The sequence below is a fragment of the Balaenoptera acutorostrata genome, chromosome 18 (assembly GCF_949987535.1).
Source record: "Balaenoptera acutorostrata chromosome 18, mBalAcu1.1, whole genome shotgun sequence".
NCBI classification, from domain to species: Eukaryota; Metazoa; Chordata; class Mammalia; order Artiodactyla; family Balaenopteridae; genus Balaenoptera; species Balaenoptera acutorostrata.
The window spans coordinates 75,676,393-75,695,442 of NC_080081.1; the positions used below are offsets into that span (position 1 = coordinate 75,676,393).

Here is a 19,050-nt window from a genome sequence, read left to right on the forward strand (position 1 = left end):
TGCACAGCATGGCATGCGGGGATCTTAGTTCCCCAACCAGGGATCAAACCAGCATCCCCTGCAGTGGAAGCTCGGAGTCTTAACCACTGGACCGCCAGGGAAGTCCCCTTAGTTACTTTTGACAATTTAAGTTGGGCCAAGTCGTCATGACAACAGATGCCACCATCTTCATAATTTGTCTTCTTTCCATGAAATCCTTCTTTTGACCTCTTGAATCATCCATCTCTCCCTGCTTCAGGATTTATGTTCTTATTAGACTTCTTTGGAATGGGAATAATGGTACCTAACCTATGGGATTGTAATGAGAATTAAGTGAGATAATAGTTGTAAAGTGATTAGTACAATGTTTGGCATATTATAGGCACTCAAATGGTAGCAATTATTATACTGAGGCATAATGGTTTAAAGGAGAATGGATTCAAGCCAATCTGAATTCCATTAGCCTCTTACTAGCTGAAAGACCTTGGGTGTGTCACCCAACTGCTCTGAGCCTTAGATTTCTTTCTTTCTTTTTTTTTGAGGTATAGTTGTTTTACAATGTTGTGTTAGTTTCTACTGCACAGCAAAGTGAAGTAGAGTTCCCTGTGCTATACAGCAGGTACTGAGCCTTAGATTTCTAACTGGAGAAACCATTCCATCTCATTCCTAATGACAAGCCAGAGATAACCAGTTTGCATTTTGGTGTACTGCCTTCCAGTCATTTGGGGATATATATATATGTATATATGTATATATTTGTTTATACTTTAACCTAACACAGGTCATACTATATAGTTTTGTATCCTTTTTTACCCTAAACTCTTTGAAAGCATAATTTTAAAAAAATTGAAGCATAGTTGATTTACAACGTTGTATTAATTTCTGCTGTACAGCAAAGTGATTCAGTTATATATATATATATATGTATATATATATATATATACACACATATACACATTCTTTTCTGTTATGGTTTATTATAGGATATTGAATATAGCTCCCTGTGCTATACACTAGGACCTTGTTGTTTATGAAAGCATAATTTTTTTTAAGACAATTTTTTTTAAGCAGATATTCATTTTTATTTATTTATTTATTTATTTATTTATTTATTTTTGGCTGTGCTGGGTCCTCGTTTCTGTGCGAGGGCTTTCTCCAGTTGCGGCGAGCGGGGGCCACTCCTCATCGCGGTGCGCGGGCCTCTCACTATCGCGGCCTCTCCCGCTGCGGAGCACTGAAAGCATAATTTTTAATCGTTCCCATTTTTTGTGTTAACTTCTAAGTCACCCATGTTATATTTCTTTGTAAAACAAAATATACACTTGAAATCTATTCAATATAGCAGCTAACAACTAATCTGTAGAAGAATCATATGAATTAATTTCTAGGCATTGATTTTGAAACCTATCTATTGTGTGTTAAATTGCATTCCCCCTCACCTATCCCCCAAATATTTTGGAGTCCTAACCCCCTGTACCTCAGAATGTGACCTTATATGGAAATAGGGTTTTTACAGAGGCAATCAAGTTACAGTGAGGTCATTAGGGTGGGTTCTAATCCAATATGACTGGTGTCCTCATAAAAAGAGGAAATTTGAACACAGAGACAGACACACACAGGGAGAACATCATGTGACGATGAAGGTAGAGATCAAGGTGATACAGGAGAAGCCGAAGAATGCCAAAGATTTTCAGTAAAGCCCCAGAAGCTAGGAGCACCGAGGCATGGGACAGATTCTCCCACAAGGCTCTCGGAAGGAAACTTACTCAAATCTCTAGCCTCCAGAACCGTGAGACAATACATTTCCGTTGTTTAAGCCATTCAGTTTGTGGTACTTTGTTACAGCAGCCTTAACAAACTAATACATTTTCTGTTGCCAGGAATTGTAAGGAGATGATTATTTTAAAATCATCTTAGACATAAACAGTTATCACAAAATTCTGCCATCAGGGGTTTGCAGTTCAGCTGTGTGCCACCAAGTTTGCACCTTGGAAACAGTTCCCAAGGTTATGCTATAGTTCGTCTCATGTAGGTGGGTTAGTAAGCTGACAGTAAAGAGTAGCTGATGATATCTAAGGAAGGATAGTTATCTTCTGCACGTTCAGTTCAGGATGACTTCACTAATCCATCGTTTCAAAATCTTTTTCCCCCCAAATCTTTTTATTATAGAAAATTTCTAAGAGAAGTATAATGAGCTTATGTCACTGTCACTAAGGTTTGATATTACTCACACATGGTCAATTTTGATTCCTCCACTCAAATCCCCCACATCAAATAATTTTGAAGAAAATCTCAAATTTTCTATCATTTATAAATAGCTTTTTTGAGATCTAATTGACAAGCCATATAGTTCGCTTATTTGGTGTACAATTCAATGGTTTTTAGTATATTTACAGAATTGTGCAACCATCACCATAATCTAATTTTAGAACATTTTCATCATCCCAAAAGAAACCCTCTACTCATTGGCTGTCATTTTCTATTCCTCCCTCAACCTCCCCATTTTATATCTTATCCGTAAATATTGCACAGGCACTTCTACAAAGATAGGAACTATTTTAAAAATACAAACAATATCATTAGTGCACATAGAAAATTTTGAATAATAATTAACATCAAAGATAAAATCTGTGGTCACATTTTCTTGATTATTCTATACATGTTTTTCACTTTGCTTAAGTCTGAAGCCAGATAAAGTCCTCACAATGCACAGTGCAATTGCTTGATGTAACTGTTAGTTTTCTTTTAACCTAAAGGTCAACCGTCTAACTCTCTCTTTCTCTTTTTTCTTACAAATTTTTGTTGAAGAAACCAGGTTATTTGTTCTATAAAGTTTACTAGGGCCTGGAATTTTCTGACTGTATCCTTGTGTCATTGTTTACCATGTTCCACAGTCCCATGTGTTTCCTATAAATTGGTAGTTGAATTTTAATGGGGTTTTAATCAGATTCAAATGTTTCTTGTTTGGATAAGACTTCTTCACAGGTGGAAGTGTTGTGTCAAACTGCCTTTTAAATGTTCTTTTACTGTGAAATACATCACACTTACAGCAGTGTATAAAAATAATTATATATTTTAAAGAAGAATAATAAAATGAACAAGCACCCATCACAAAGGTTAAATAGCAATAGAGTACTGCCAGTACCTTCTCTAATGAAATCTTTCCTCACCCCATTCTAGGGGTAAGCACTATCCCTACTTTTGTGATAGTTATTCCTTCACCTTCTTTGTACCCCTTATGAATATATTCCTAAAGAGAGTATTGTCTGGTTTGCCTTTATGTCTGTTATTCTATGACCAGCTCTTTTCCCCCCTCAACATTATGTTTTTGTGATTCATCCATATTGTTTATGGTAACTGTAGCTCATTCATTATCACTGTTATATAATATTTCATTATATGAATAGACTCTAGTTTATCCTTTTGTTAGTGGACATTTAGATTGTCCCCAGTCTTTTGATATTACAGACGATAATTCTACGAACATTCTTGCTCATGGTTCCCGGTGCTTGGGTGCAGAGTTTCTCTAAGGTGTATGTGTGTCCAGGGGTGAAACTGCTGGTGTAAGGTGTGCAGATGTTCAACTCCAGTAAGTGATGGCAAATTATTGTCCAAAGTGTTTATACCAATTTAGACTCCCACTAGCAGTGGACGAGAGTTACCCATTGATTTGAATTCTTGTTAATGCTTGGTATTGTCAGATCTTGCCAATTGGTGGGTTCAAATTCTCTATTAATAAAAGATGTGTAAAATTGTACTATGTAGTTGATATTTCAACTGAATTTGCAGGAATCCTATTAAAATATTCCTTCTGCTTGTCCCTTATTTTCAGGAAAACAACGCTTTGTATTTTAAAAGTGACATGAAGGCATTTCACCTACAGATTGTCATTGAAAATAGGTAACAATTTTTGAAGGGGGAGAGAGAGATTTGTGTAATGTAAGGGCTGGAGAGATATTCATGAGATGAAGGACTGCTTACTCATAGCTATGCAGCAGCTAAGCATTATGGTGGTAAGAATCTATAGATAAAATAGATCCTTTGTAGGGCCAGTGCAAGACCCTCCATTCGACCCAGAAACAAACTTACTCTTCTCTCTTCCGTTTCTTCTTTCATCTCATTCCTCCTGATTGCTTCTTGCCACGAGCTCTGGAACCAAAATTTTACACGAGGGTGTGCATAACTAGACGAGCAATCTAGGGCTCCGGATAATGTAGGGCTACCTTCCTTAGACTGTTGCTGTGACAAATAAATTAGGTATCATATTAGATATGGCTCTCGGCACACTTCCAGGAATGACGGGCATCACCTCACCTTCTAAATGTTAGCCTAGGGGGAGGAGGGGTGGGGGAGGGATGGGTTGGGAGTTTGGGATTAGTAGATGCAAACTACTACACACAGAATGGAAAAACAACAAGGTCCTACTGTATAGCACAGGGAATTATATTCACTATCCTGTGATAAGCCATAATGGAAAAGAATATGAAAAAAGAATGTATATATATGTATAACTGAGTCACTTTGCTGTACAGTAGAAATTAATACAACATTGTAAATCAACTATACTTCAATAAAATAAATTTAAAAAAATAAAATAAATAAAATTTAAAACAATGTTAGCCTATACCTCATACTCCAAAATGTTTCAGTCCATAAAATTTGCTCTTTCTAGAATTATTTTTCTCCACCAATTTCCAGGGGAAATCAAGAATACATAGAAACCATTGTTATTTCTCCCCTTTTACTACCTCTCCTCACAGATTTCTGCCTTGTGTCTAAGATTCTTTGAAAAAGCAGCAATAAATTTTGAATTGATTTTGTGTCCTTGAACAGTGCTCCACCCAAGCTGATATGTTTCAAACTTGTAATCATTAGTTTCTTTGAAAGCAGTAATCAAGCTGTAAATAAAAGGTAATGCCTTAGATCTTGGCAATTGGAAGGCTTGCTAGCCCACTTTTCTTCCCATCACCAGCCTGTTTCACTGCTTTTATTTGTTCATGTCTCACTGAACTCAACATTTCTTTCTCTAGCTCTGTCTAACCTTAGGTAGGTGCTTAAAAAAAAACTTTTTTTTTTACTTTTCATTGTGGTAAAAATGCACGTAACATAAAATTTACCATCTTAACCATTTTTAAGTGTACAGTTGTGTTAAATACATGCACATTGTTGTGCAACCGATCTCCAGAACTCTCTTCATCTTGCAAAACTGAAACTCTGTCCCCACCAAACAACAACTCTCCATTCCCCCTCTCCCCAGCCCCCAGTCCCAACCACTCTTTCTGTCTCTATAAATTTGACTACTCTAGGTAACTTATATAGGTAGAATCACAGCGTTTGTGTTTTTGTGGCTGGTTTATTGCACTTAACATGACCTCAAGTTTCATCCATGTTGTAGCATGTGCAGAATTTCCTTCCTTTTTAAGGCTGAATAACAGTCCAATTGTATGTATATACCATATTTGTTTATCTATTCACCTGATTTTGTTTATCCATTCATCTGTAGATGGACATCTGTGTTGCTTCCACCTTTTGGCTATTGTGAAAACTGTTGCTATGAATATGGGTGTACAGATATCGTTTCATTACCCTGCTTTCAATTCTTTTGGGTATATACCCAGAAGTGCAATTGCTGGATCATATGGTAATTCTATTTTTAATTTTTGGAGAAATTGTCACATTGTTTTCCATAGTGGCTGCACCACTTTTAAAGTTTCTGTTATGCTCTAGGGGAGAAAATTATCCTACTGTAGACTACAGCTGAGGAAAAGGATTGTATGGCCGAGAACGCCCACTGTCAATTATCACGCTTGATTAGAACATGATTAAAATAATTAAAAGCATGGAATTCCTAGAACCTGGAGACACATTATAAACCACGTGGTCCACTGCGCTCACTTACAGGTGAGTAAACTGGGACTCTGAGAGAACAAGTGTTTGGGAAGGTCAAGGGCTGGTTAAGGGAAGAATCAGAGCCGGCATCCAAGGCTTTCCAAATCTTCAAATTATTGCCATGAAAATAATTTCAACTTGAAATATTACGTGATGAAGAACAAGAATTACGGAATGGTTAATTCAAAACATCCCCTGGGATGCACTGTGTGTTCTGCTTTTGTTTCTATGGCTGGTTTTCAGCCTCCCTGCTTGCCTTGGTTGACATTGAAACCGAGCCTGTTTTTCTCGCTGCCGCCGTGGACAGCGTCCTGGGCATCCTAGGAGATGGAGGGGGAGACAAAGAAAATCGGTCCGCAGTTAGGATCCACCGGGCGTGGACCCCGACCCTCTGCTCGCCTGCGCGCCAGCCAGAGGCGCCCGCGTGTGGCGCGGATGTAGCTCCCATCCTGCGGCCTCAGAGCCCCCCGCGCGCGAGGGGCTGGCTGCCTGCACTCCCCACGCTCCGGGATCCGAACCAGCGGGTTCCGGGACGCCCGGGGACCAGGCGGCTCTGGCCGGGCCTCCTCCCCAGCCGGAGCCGCGGAACCGCGCCCAGTCTCCCCCGCCACAGTCGGGGGGCCCCGGGCGCCGCGGAGCTCGGGCTGCGGACCACGGTGGGCACGTGGGCTCGGCCGCAGCGCTGCGCCAGGCACCGGCGCCCCGCCACAGCCCCTGCCGGTGGGGAGAGGGATCCTCCCCCCCGTCTACTTTGCACCAGTCCGAGGGAATTTGCGGTCGGTGACGCGCATCCTTAAGCGAGCCACCTGCAGCGCGGGGCGCGCCGCTGAGGGCGGCATCGCAGGGCTGGGCCGGCGCGGCCTGGGGACCCCGGGCTCGGGAGGCCATGCCGGCGTTGGCGCGCCTCGGCGGCCGGCTGCCGCTGCTCGGTAAGGCCCCACTCGCCCGCTCGAGCCCCCGCGGCCCCAGGCCCCCACCCCGCGCGGGGACCGGGCGCGCGCCTCCTCCGTCCCCGCCGCCGCCGCGCGCCTCCCCGCCCCGCTCCTTCCCTCGCTCCCGCGCCCCTCCCCTCCTTCGCGCCCTCCAGGCTCGCCCAGAACCCGCCCGCGGCCTCGGCCTGGCCCACCCCGCGTCCTCCTCCCCCTCCTCTCGCGTCGCCGCTCCGACTCGGGCCGCGGGACCCACCGGCGGCCCCGACCCCGCAGGCGGCCTCGCCGAAGCGCTGCCCGGGGCCGGAGCCGCGGCCGCCCCGCCCGCCCGCCTCTCTGGCTGGCCGCTCGGCCCGCGCGCCCGGGTAGTGGGCCGGCAGCCCGAGTCTGCGGCCCCGAGCAGGGCGCCGGGGGGCCGGGACCTCGCCTGCACCGACCCCGGCTACCGTAGACTCGTGGGTGGCGTCTTTAACTCCTCTTTTGAGGTTTTGATTTAGGGAGTGAACTCTGATGGCAAGATGCGCCCGCGTTCTCCCCCAAAGCGAGTCATCTCGGGTGACGACCCCCAACCCGCCGAATGTCGGTTGGATCAATGAATAGTCGCTTTGGAAATATTATGCGAAGGGGATTTACATCTTAAAATACTAGCTACCCCCTCCTCCTGTACTCGATTTTTATCCCGGCATTAAACCCCAAGGGGCTTTTCAAGGACTCAGCTGACTGTTCCCAAATATTCTGGGTAGCACAGTTGTTACTGGAAAAAAAACAAAAAAACACCCTTTAGATCCAGTTCATCTATTTGGAAACACGAGAGGGTTGATTTGCGTTTAGGGTGAAGGAGACAGAGTTTTGGGAGCCAGGGAGCCTCCGGTCCCGGTCCTAGATCTGCAGCCTTGGGGGACCAACCCTCACTGCCCCCGGCCCCGGCGTTGTGCTCTGTCCAGTGAGGGAGTCCGGCTGTGACTCTTCCAGCTCCAAAATTCTAGCAGTCTGTCTTGAATCCTCTGTGGTACATAAAGAATATATTTGCAGTATGGACGTGCAGGAATTATTTCCAATAGATTTTGTTTCAAATAATTCAGAATTATAGAGTTAAAAAAAATGTAACATAAGGGGGAAAAGAGTGGAAAAACATCTTGCATTTCCTAAACATCTTTGTTAATTGGGAAATATGTACATTTCAAATGTATGGTACAATATGTTTTTCAGATTCTATTACAAAAAGTTAGCTTTCTGTTATGTATAACATTAGTAGTAAGTGGATTTTTCAGCAGAATACAAAGGCTTTCGGAAAGTATAAACATCAGTACATGAAACTATAGTTAAGCTGCACTGAATTCTTTTATATTTAGGGACAATCTCAGAAATTCCTACATCTCTCTCCAGATTTTTCTAAATTAGGTATAATTCACATAGAGCAAATATGCACACATCTTAATAGTACAACTCCATTAGTGTTTGTGTAACCGCCTAATCTTTATCCGATCAAGACACAGAGCACTTCTAACTCCGCCCCCTCTCAGATTATACCCCCCAAAGGTAGCCACTATTCTGACTTCTGATACCATGGTTTTGCCTGTTTTTTGAACTTCATGTAAACCAAATCATTGTTTCTTTTAAATGCCCAGCTTTTTTCACTCAACGTTGTGATTATGAGATTCAACCTTGTTCTTAGTAACAGTGTTGTTGTTTTTCCCATTGCTAGGTGCTCTTCCTTAGTATGACTAGATTATACAATTTAATTATCCATTATTGTTGAAGAACATTTTGGTTGTCTCCAATTTTGTGAAATGAAACATAACACGGCTGTGAATATTCTTTTACATGTTTTGGGGGGACAGAAACAGCCATTTCTCTTTGGATGATACCCTCAGGTCGAATTCCTGGATGATAAGGGAAGGCATATGTCAGTTTTGGTAGGTACTGTCAAACAGTTTTCCAAAGTGGTTTTACCAATTTACATTCCCACTAGCAGTGTATGGGAGCTCCGGTTCCTCACGTCTTTGCCAACACTTGCTATTACAGATTTTCTTGAATGAAGAAGCACAAAGTGAGAAGCTTAAAAATGAGGACTTTAAATGTTTAAAAACTTTACACTCCTTGAATTTTTGGATGCCATCCCCATTTCCCTTATATTGTAAGCTCTACCTTTCATAAATAATGAGGTTTTCTAAGTAGTATTTAAAGAATGGACACGTACTCTCCATGGCCTTAGCTGCATTCTGTGCTGATCGTGGCTAGGAGGAGCATTTCAATATCTCAGTAACTGATAACTATTTCTCTCATTAGTGTCAGAAAATTCTATTCAGAGCTTTGACCTACACGTTTTAGTTGACATCCTTTGCCCTTGCTGCTTATCTTACTATTTGCCTTCTTGTGAGCTGGTAGCCTACAGGGGACCAATTCAGGAGGAGGGTGAGGGAAGGGATGCTATGCAAAGATTGGTTTGAATTGGATGGGACACCAGACTTGGTGACCTGGTGTTAAGGTCCCCCTTCGATCCTAAAAGTCTTGGTTCTAATTGTTACCATCATACAAATTTAGATTTGGCTGTTCATTTCTTCTTGGGTACGTCACGTGGATCTATAGTTAAATTATCCTCTTAGGTTTAATTATGAACTACTTGGCTCTACTTTTTATAACTAAAAAGGCACTTTCATTAATTCTTAGTTATCAGTAAAGATTTTGTTGGTGGTGTTATTGAAGTCTCCTGTTGTTTGACTGAAAAACAGTCAGGTAACGAGATATTAATTGTGGGGGAGGAAGACTTACTTATATTCCAGGAAAGACTTAAGAAAGAGGAAGAGGAGACCTGCATGAGAAAGAAAAATAATTTTTTTATTTGACGAACTTTTATTGAATACCTATTTCAGTGCTAGGCGTATGGGGGTACAAAGATGAAAGAGATGGGGAGGGGGGAACTTACATATAAATAGTTAATTCCGTTCTATTTTTAAAATGTGTGGTCATCGCCTTTCCCCAAGAACACGTTTCAGCACAGAGCTTGCTTTCAGTGAGTTAAACCTTCCAACACATTTATCGTGATCACTAAATATCTGTGGATGAAAAACAGCATGCTTCAGTGAAGGAAGCTTTGACCAGGTCACAATAGGAATCCCAGGGTTGTTGTTCCCTAAAACTACTTAAACATGGATATGCTGTGTTTAATGGTTTGGGGAAAGCAACGGCTCTTCCATTTAAAATAAAACAAATGGGCTGTTCCAGAGTGAAACATGGCCATTTTTTTTTTTAGGTCCTAGGAAGAAGTAATTTTCCAAATGGTTCTTGGAACACATTTGTGGACTGCATTTTACTCCCCAGGGAGTATCCCTGCTCAGCTGAGAAGTCCACAGTATGGTTCAGCTTCATGACTTTCTCCACAATTCTTTTTATTCCCCTCATCTGGTCATTCTCTAGTGAAACTCACAAAGCAATGTGACAAGAGCCCTTACCAGTCAGTGTTCAAGATTGTGATCTTGCTGGATCCCCAAGTAGCCACCAGATATTGCCTTAATCTTTGGGTCAAGATTCTGATTTGGGCAAAAAAGCAAATAATCTCAAAAGTATTGTATTTTATCATTTTTCTTGAGTTTGAAAGGGATCTTGGAGAGGACAGGAATAAGAATTTGCAGAGGGGAAATTGAGGGGCTGAAAATTAGCTTGGCCTGCTTTGTAATTTGCTTAGCTTGGTCTTGCCACTACGCTCCATCCTTTATTCACTCTGAAATAGCAAAGTCTTGTGACTCTCACAGTAGATGGTTTGCCTGAATAGAGCTTTTGGTTTTCATCAGGTGACTTTGTGATCTTAATATTTTTCCATCAAGATTTCTAAAAAAGCCTTAGCTACTTCTTAGGTAGCCATGGTTGTGTGGCCAAAGGTTTTTCTGTCTTTGGGGGGGGGGGGTCTGTGAGCTTTACACATAAGTGATTGAATTACCCCTGTGGCTGGATCATCCTTGGTTCTCAAGTGATGAAAGCTTTTGTAGAACTCTGATGGTCGTTAGTTGGAATCACGCAATTCTGTTCGACGGGTCCCAACACATGTAGAGGAAAGTTAAAAATAATATAAAGTACACACACAGTGTTCTTTTGTGGCTAGAGGAATTGCATAAGATCCTAAAAGAGGAACTATTGTTATTTTTTAGGTTAAACAGTAAAAATATTTTTTCACTGCTGTCATTGTAAGTCAATTGGTAGCCAAGAATCCTCCATAAAATTATTTACAGTCTACTTTAAAACAGGATATTGTCATTATTTCTTTAAACCATTGTGTTTTGATTTTAAGATATCCACGGAATTCAGTCTTCAACTGCTTTGCTATTTGAGTTACGATGTTCCCAATGTTAGGGATTCTGTTCTTGGAGGTGATGCAGATGGATGTACCAGGATGAGCAACACAGTTAGGAAACATGAATTCTTTATTCTGGCAGGGAGCACCTCTGCACTTAAGTTCCTCATCTGAGAAAAGGAGATAAGCAGTGTCTTACTCCTTCATCAGATAATACCTGTAAAGTGCAGCTGCTTCCGTTGTTAGGCAGGTGCTTTGCAGAAGAAAGCATCAGGATTTAGAGTCACAGGATTTTCCTCCTTGCCTTCTTAGACCCTTTGGAGCACCGTGTAGTCCAGTAGGTGCCAGACAGTCCTGGTTCCTGCTCAGTCTAATGTTAGGGGCGTTGGTGGCAAAGGGTAGGCATGTAAAAGGAAAATTGCAGTGTAATTTTAGAAATAAGCACCGAGGCTGAGCCTCTAATGCAGACTGAAAAAATAAGGCAAGGCCTCCAAGAGGAGATGATGCCAGACCCTTGATTAGAAAGGTAAGACTTGATAGGGAAAGGGGAGGATCAGGACATTCCAGGCAAATAGGACAGTGAAGAAAATGGTACAGAGGTCAGAAACACGGAGTAGACGGAAACTGTAATTCCACCCCGGTTGCTGAGGCACAATGTCTGAGGATAGGGGAACCCTCATTTAAAAAGTTGTGAGGGGCTTCCCTGGTGACGCAGTGGTTGAGAATCCGCCTGTCAATGCAGGGGACACGGGTTCAATCCCTGGTCCGGGAAGATCCCACATGCTGCGGAGCAACTAAGCCCGTGCGCCGCAACTACTGAACCTGCGCTCTAGAGCCCACGAGCCACAACTACTGAGCCCGCGCGCCTAGAGCCTGCGCTCCGCAACAAGAGAAGCCACCGCAACGAAGAGTAGCCCCCGCTCGCCGCAACTAGAGAAAGCTTGTGCACAGCAACGAAGACCCAACGCAGCCAAAGATAAATAAATAAATAAGTAAATATTTTAAAATAAAGGTTGTGACTCAGAAAATTGAAGCCTGTTCAATGGGTAGCTTTCTTAAAAAAAAAATTCAGGGTTACCAGAGGCTCCGTGTGTGATGTGTAAGGAGTGTTTTAGTGATGTGATAAAGGACTTGGATATTATCATGTGGTCCAAGAGTCTCTGGATGGAATTCAGGGGGTCCATTGCACCCTTCATGGGGTGTGTGTGTATGTGTGTGTGAAGGTTAATTGCTTTCATCAGATTTTTCAGTGGGATTCGTGATTCAAATGGTAAGGACCAGTGCTGTTGTTTGTCGAGGGGTTTGAGGGAGATGCTCGATGTGTATTTTAGAACGACAGTTTTGGGGTCTGTGTCAAGGATGCATGTCAGGCAGACAGGAACATGACAGGGAACATGGCAGCTAGGAAGCTGTTGGCAGTAGTCCAGGCCAGAGGCAAACAAGGACTGGAATTAGGGCAATGGTAATAGAGATGCAGAGCTGCGGAGAGATTTGGGGATTATCAGGAGGTTAAAATGTCAAGGTTTGGCAGCTGCCTGGATGATGGGAAAAGTAGGGGAGAGGGAGGAGTCGAAAATGACTTCTGGGTTTCTGCATTTGGTGACAGTGGGTGTGTTGGCACTATCGGGGCAGGGGTGGGGAGGGAGTAGGTTTAGGAAGGAAAACAGGGAGTTCAGTCTGAGAGTAAGTTTCCTGGGGGCCACCCAGACATATAGCCATATACACAGGAGGTATGAATTTGGAACTCCTGAGCAAATAGACTGTAGTTAAAATCATGGGAATTTACAGAGAAAGAGCATAGACTGACTGGCAAAGATGAGAGCTCCCCAGGTCTAAGGAAGAACACACAATCGCTGGATCTTTCTTGTGACCAGCCCCATCCTGAGGCTACAGAGGGGCCCCACCCTCAGCTGCCTTGTTAGCATAAACTCTGGAGTGCCCAGAAGGGGCCCATTATGAATAACAACAGACACTCCTATCCCTCAGGGAATTCCAAGAATTTTAGGAGCTTTGTGCCAGGAATCAGGACTAAGACCAAATATATTCATTATACCACGCTGGTCTGCTGCCCTCTTTTACCAAACGAGGAAAGTGGGGCCCAAAGAGGTTAAACGACTTGCTGAAATCCAGGGTTATCACAGCAGGTAACTCAAAGCTGGACTTGGAACTCAGATCTTCAAGTCTTACCCAGTTCTCTGTCTCATAGGAGACTTGACTTGGAGAATTTGACAGTGAGGTGTCCTGACATTCTCTGATTTGTTTTATAATGTCTAAAACCATCACTTTTTCAGTGGAGTAGACTTTACTTTTACCTAAAATTTTATTTTAGATGGGTGCCAAATTTCTTTCTCCACTTATCCCCTCACCACCCCTCAGGAGCTCTCTTCCGATTCTAAAGTTGTCCTCGGACTTCCCTGGCGGGCCAGTGGTTAAGACTCCATGCTTCCACTGCAGGGAGCACGGGTTCGATCCTTGGTCGGGGAAGTTCTGCATACTGCGCAGTGTGGCAAGAAAATAAAACAAACAAACAAATGAAGTTGTCCTCATTGCTCAGAATATGTTTGGAACGAGACTCTGGAAAGTGCCACCAGGGTTTTGGAATGGATTCTCAGAAAGAACCTTAATATCAGTGGGGGCAAATTCTTCCTTTGGCTTTTTAAAAAGTCAGATTTATTGAGGTACACTTTTCATATAACAGATTTTACCCTTTTTACTATATGGCTCTATGAGTTTAACCAACACATACAGTCACATAACTACCACCACTATCAAGACAGAGAACATTTCCATTCCCCCCAGAACTCCCCGTATGCCCCTTTGTAGTCAACCCTAATGCCCATCCCCAACCCCAGGAACTAGTTATCTCTTTTTTTGTCCCTATCATTTTCCCCAAATTTTCCAGAATGTCATATAAGTGGGATTTTACAGTATATAGACTTTTGAGTCTGTTTCTTTCACATAGTGTAATTATTTGAGATTAATCCATGTTGTTATGTATATCAGATCTTTTTTCCTTTCTATTGCTGCGTAGTATTCCATTGTATGGATGTGCCAAAGTTTGTTGAACCAGCTGAAGTTCATGTGTTTGCTTCTAGTTTCTGGCAATTATGAATAAAGCCACTATAAATATTTGAACATAAGTTTTGGTGTGAGCATAGGTTTTCATTTCTCTTGGGTAAATGTCTTAGGAGTGGTGTTGTATTGCTGGAATGTATGCTAAGTGAATATTCAGCTTTACGAGAAAGTGCCAGTTTTTCAAAGTACTTGTACAGTTGCGCAAAATCATTGTCATAACTTGGTATGGTCAGTTTTTCTGTTTTTGTTTTTGAACATTTCTAACAGGGGTGTAGCAATATGTCATTGTGGTTTAAATTTGCATTTCCCTAATGACAAATGACGTTGATCACCTTTTTGCCATGCTGTGTTTTGTTTGATGAAGTGTCTCCTAAAATCTTTTGCCTGTTTTTTGTCAGGTTGTTTATTTTGAAAATATTTTCTTCCATCCTGTGGCTTGTCTTTTCATTTTTTTAACTGTGTCCTTTGAAGAACAGAAGTTATTAGTTTTGATGAAGTCCACTAGTGGAGAAAAATTAGCCCTATACTAAACACTGCTCTGGTCTCACCTAACCAAGCTTAAAAGCAAGACTTGAAGGGATCAAGTGTTTACAGTGAACTTAACTACATCTCAGAAAAAAGTTCAAGAATATTTAACAGAACACAGAAATATCTGACAGCAGGTAAAATTCACAATGTCTGGCATCTTGTTACAAATTAACAGGCAAACAAAAGATAAAAATTCAACCCATAATAAGGAGAAAACTCAAATATCCAAAGGACACCCATAAATGGCATAGAATATAGAATTACTAGACAAGAACATTAAAATAGTTGTTATCACTATATTCCTTGTGTTCCTGAAGCTAGAGGAAAGCTTGTACATGTTAAGTAGGGAAATAGCAAATATGAAAAATCACACAAATTAAACTTCTAGAGGTAAAAACTAAAATTACACTGGTTGGGATTAATAGATTAGATACTGCAGAAGAAAAGATTGGTGAACTTGAAGACACAGCAGTAGAAACTGTCCAAAATGAACAGAGAAAATAGTCAAAGTAAAATGAACAGAGAATCAGTGAGCTACATGAGGACTTCAGTTGGTCAAACATACATGTAAGTCTGCTGTATGAATGTATCTGTTTTCTCTGGATGCATTTAAGATTTTCTCTTTATCATTGACTTTAAATAACTTGATTATAACGTACCTTTTGCAGTTTTCTTCCTGATTCATGTGCTTGGGTTTTGTTGGGGTTCTAGGATCTGTGGATTTATCATTTGCCTCAGATGTGGAAAGAATTTGCTCCATTATTTCATCAAATATTTTCTTCTGTCCTCCTTTCCCCCATTCTCTCCAAGAACTCTAATTACATGTATATTTGACCACACAAAGGGAGTAAAATATAAGACTTTTTAAAAAATTGTTTAAATTGTTAAGATAATTGATTGCTTACAGCAAAAATAATATCAGTGATTTTTTGGGGGTTTAAAACTTATGTGGAAGTATGCTGTATGACAGCAATAGCACAAAGCCTAAAGAGGGATGAAATGGAAATATACTATTGTAAGTATATATTGATACTATTGTATTCTGATATTATATATGAGGTGGTATAAGAGCATTTAGAAGTAGACTACGTTAAGATAAAGACATATACTATAAACCTCAAAGCAACTACTAAAATAAAAAAGCAAAGCATTATAGGTAATGATCCCAGAAAGGAGATAATATGGAACCATAAAAAATACTCAATTATTCCCAAAGGAGGCAGAAAAACAGGAAAAGGGAAAAAAGAACAGATGGGACAAATAGAAAACAAAGAATAATATGGTAGATTTAAACCTAAGCATATCAATAATGTCATTAAGTAATCTACATATCACAATTAAAAGACAGAAGTGGTCAGATTTTGTTAAAAAGAAAAAAAAAAAAAAAGCAAGACCCAATTATAATGTTCTTAAATGAAACCAAACTTGGATACAAAGACACAAATAGGTTAAAAGTGGAAGGATAGGGGAAAAAATTCCATGCTAACACTAATCAAAAGAAAGCCGGAGAAGCTAAAATACTAGACAGAGTATATTTCAGAGCAAAGAATATTCCTAGGGACAGAAAGTCATTTCATAATGCTGTAAGGCTTGATTTATCAAAAGGACATAAAAATCCTAAATATTTATGCATTTAATAACAGAGCTTGAAAATACATGGATCAAAATTTGATTGAATTGCAAGGAGAAATGAACAAATCCATAATTAAATTCAGAGAGTTCAGCACTCCTTCAATAATTGATAGAAGAAAGAGAAATAAAGTATTAAGATGTAGAAGACTTGAACAACAGTATCAACCAACTTGACCTAATTTACCTTTAAAGAATACTCTACTTAACAACAGCTGAATATAGGTTCTTTTCAGTTGCATACAATACACATCAATTTAGACCATATTCTGGACCATAAAACAAGCTTCCATAAATTTTATTCTTTTATTTATTTATTTATTTATTTTTAAAATTTTATTTATTTATTTATTTTTATGGCTGTGTTGGGTCTTCATTTCTGCACGAGGGCTTTCTCCAGTTGCGGCAAGCGGGGGCCACTCTTCATCATGGTGTGCGGGCCTCTCACTATCGTGGCTTCTCTGTTGCGGAGCACAGGCTCCAGACGCGCAGGCTCAGTAATTGTGGCTCACGGGCCCAGTTGCTCCACGGCATGTGGGATCTTCCCAGACCAGGGCTCGAACCCGTGTCCCCTGCACTGGCAGGCAGATTCTCAACCACTGTGCCACCAGGGAAGCCCCTTATTTATCTATTTTAAATAAATTTATTTATTTATTTTTATTTTTGGCTGCATTGGGTCTTCGTTGCTGCACACAAGCTTTTTCTCTAGTTGCGGCGAGCAGAGGCTACTCTTTGTTGTGGTGCGCGGGCTTCTCATTGCAGTGGAACAAGGGCTCTAGGCACGCGGGCTTCAGTAGTTGTGGCACACGGACTCAGTAGTTGTGGCTCACAGGCTCTAGGCTTGCAGGCTCAGTAGTTGTGGTGCATGGGCTTAGTTGCTCCACGGCATGTGGGATCTTCCCGGACCAGGGCTCGAACCCGTGTCCCCTGCATTGGCAGGCAGATTCTTAACCACTGTGCCACCAAGGAAGTCCCCATAAATTTTAAAAGATTCAAGACATACAAAGTGTATCCTTTGACAGCAATGATATTAAATTAGAAATTAATAACAGAAAGATAAATGGAAAATCCTTAAATATTTGGAAACTAAACACATTTCTAAATAATACATGGGTCAAAGAAGAAAACAAAAGATAAGTGAAAATGTATATTGAACTAAATGAAATGTAATTTATCAGAATTTGTGGGATGTCTCTAAAGCAGTACTTAAGAGGAAATGTATTAAATTATTAATTATTAAATGATTAGCAGCATTAAATTATATTGCTATAAATTACTAGAAAACAATAAAGATCTCAAATCAATGATCTCAAATCTAAGCACAAGCAAGAGGGGAAAAATAACAAGTTAAACCCTATGTAAGGGACTTCCCTGGAGGTCCAGTGGTTAAGAATCTGTGCTACCACTGCAGGGGGCATGGGTTTGATCCTTGGTTGGGGAGCTAAGATTCCTCTTAGCGTGTGGTACAGCCAAAAAAAAAAAAAAATCATGTAAGAAACAAAGGAAGCACACATGATCAGAGTGAAAATCAATTAAATGGAGAAAAATGGAGAAAATCAGTGCAGCCAAGAGCAATAAAATATCAATAAAATTGCTAAACCTCTAGCCAAATCAATCAGGGGAAAGAAGGACACAAATTTCTAATATCAGGAGTAAGAGAGGCAACACCACTACAGAATCTATAGATATTAAAAGATAATATGGAAATATTATTAACAACTTTATACTTTGACAACTTAACATTTAATGGAAAAAATTCCTTGCAAGACACATACTACCAGAGCTCATCCAAGAAAAATTGATAACCTAAATAATGCTATGTCTGTTAATAAATTGAATTTGTGGTTAAAATATTCCCACAGTGAAAACTACTGGAGCACATGGCTTCACTGGGGAATCTACCAAGTATTTAAAGAGGAAATAATACCAATACTGCACAGATTCTTCCAGAAAATTTAAGAGAAGATAATACTTCTCAACACATTCTATGAGGCCAGCTTTACTTTGATACCAAAACCAGAAAAAGACATTACAAGCAAAAAACAAAAACAAACCTGCAGACCAATAATTGCCATGAATATAAATGCAAAAATTCTTAGCAACGCTTTAGCAAATCTACTTCAACAGTGTATACAAAAGATAATATATCGTGTCTAACCGGTGTTTATTCCAGGAAGTCAAGGTTGGTTAATATTTGCAAATGAATCAATGTAGTTCACCATATTCACAGAATAAAAAAGAAAAGCCATTAAAAACCAAAAACAAACCTGTATGATTATCTCAATAGATACAGAAGAAGACTTTGACAAAATTTATCATCCATTCCTGATAAAATTCCCCAGCAAACTAGGAATAGAAATGATTCTCCTCAAACTAAGTAAAGGTATCTATGAAAAACACTTAGCTAACATCATACTTAACATCAAATGACTAAGTATTTTATCCTAAGATCAGAAATAAGACAAAGGTATCCATTCTTACTACCTCTTTTCAACATTGTACTGGAGATTCTAGCCAGTGTAATAAGGCAAGGAAAAGGCATCCAGATTGGAAAGGTAGAAGTAAAACTGTCTATTTGCAGATGACGTTAATCATATATGTATAAAATCCTATGGAACGTACAAAAAAGTAACAATAACTAATAAGCAAATTCTGTAAGTTTGCGTGTTACAAGTTTAGTGTAGAAAAATAAATTGTGCTTCTGTAACAATCAGAAATTGAAGTGAAAAATAT

At 40.5% G+C, this 19,050-nt stretch overlaps 1 protein-coding gene across 3 annotated transcripts in view; it reads left to right on the plus strand.

The window, feature by feature from the left end:
* The first annotated feature begins 6,727 nt into the window (after positions 1–6,727).
* FLT3 (fms related receptor tyrosine kinase 3) overlaps positions 6,728–19,050 on the plus strand; it is a 75,669-nt gene continuing 63,346 nt past the window's right edge. For all 3 annotated transcript variants that reach the window (XM_057532973.1, XM_057532974.1, XM_057532975.1), the window contains exon 1: positions 6,728–6,797. In XM_057532973.1, the coding sequence (XP_057388956.1) occupies positions 6,755–6,797 (43 nt within the window). In that variant the 5' untranslated portion in view covers positions 6,728–6,754. The remainder of the gene's footprint in view (positions 6,798–19,050) is intronic.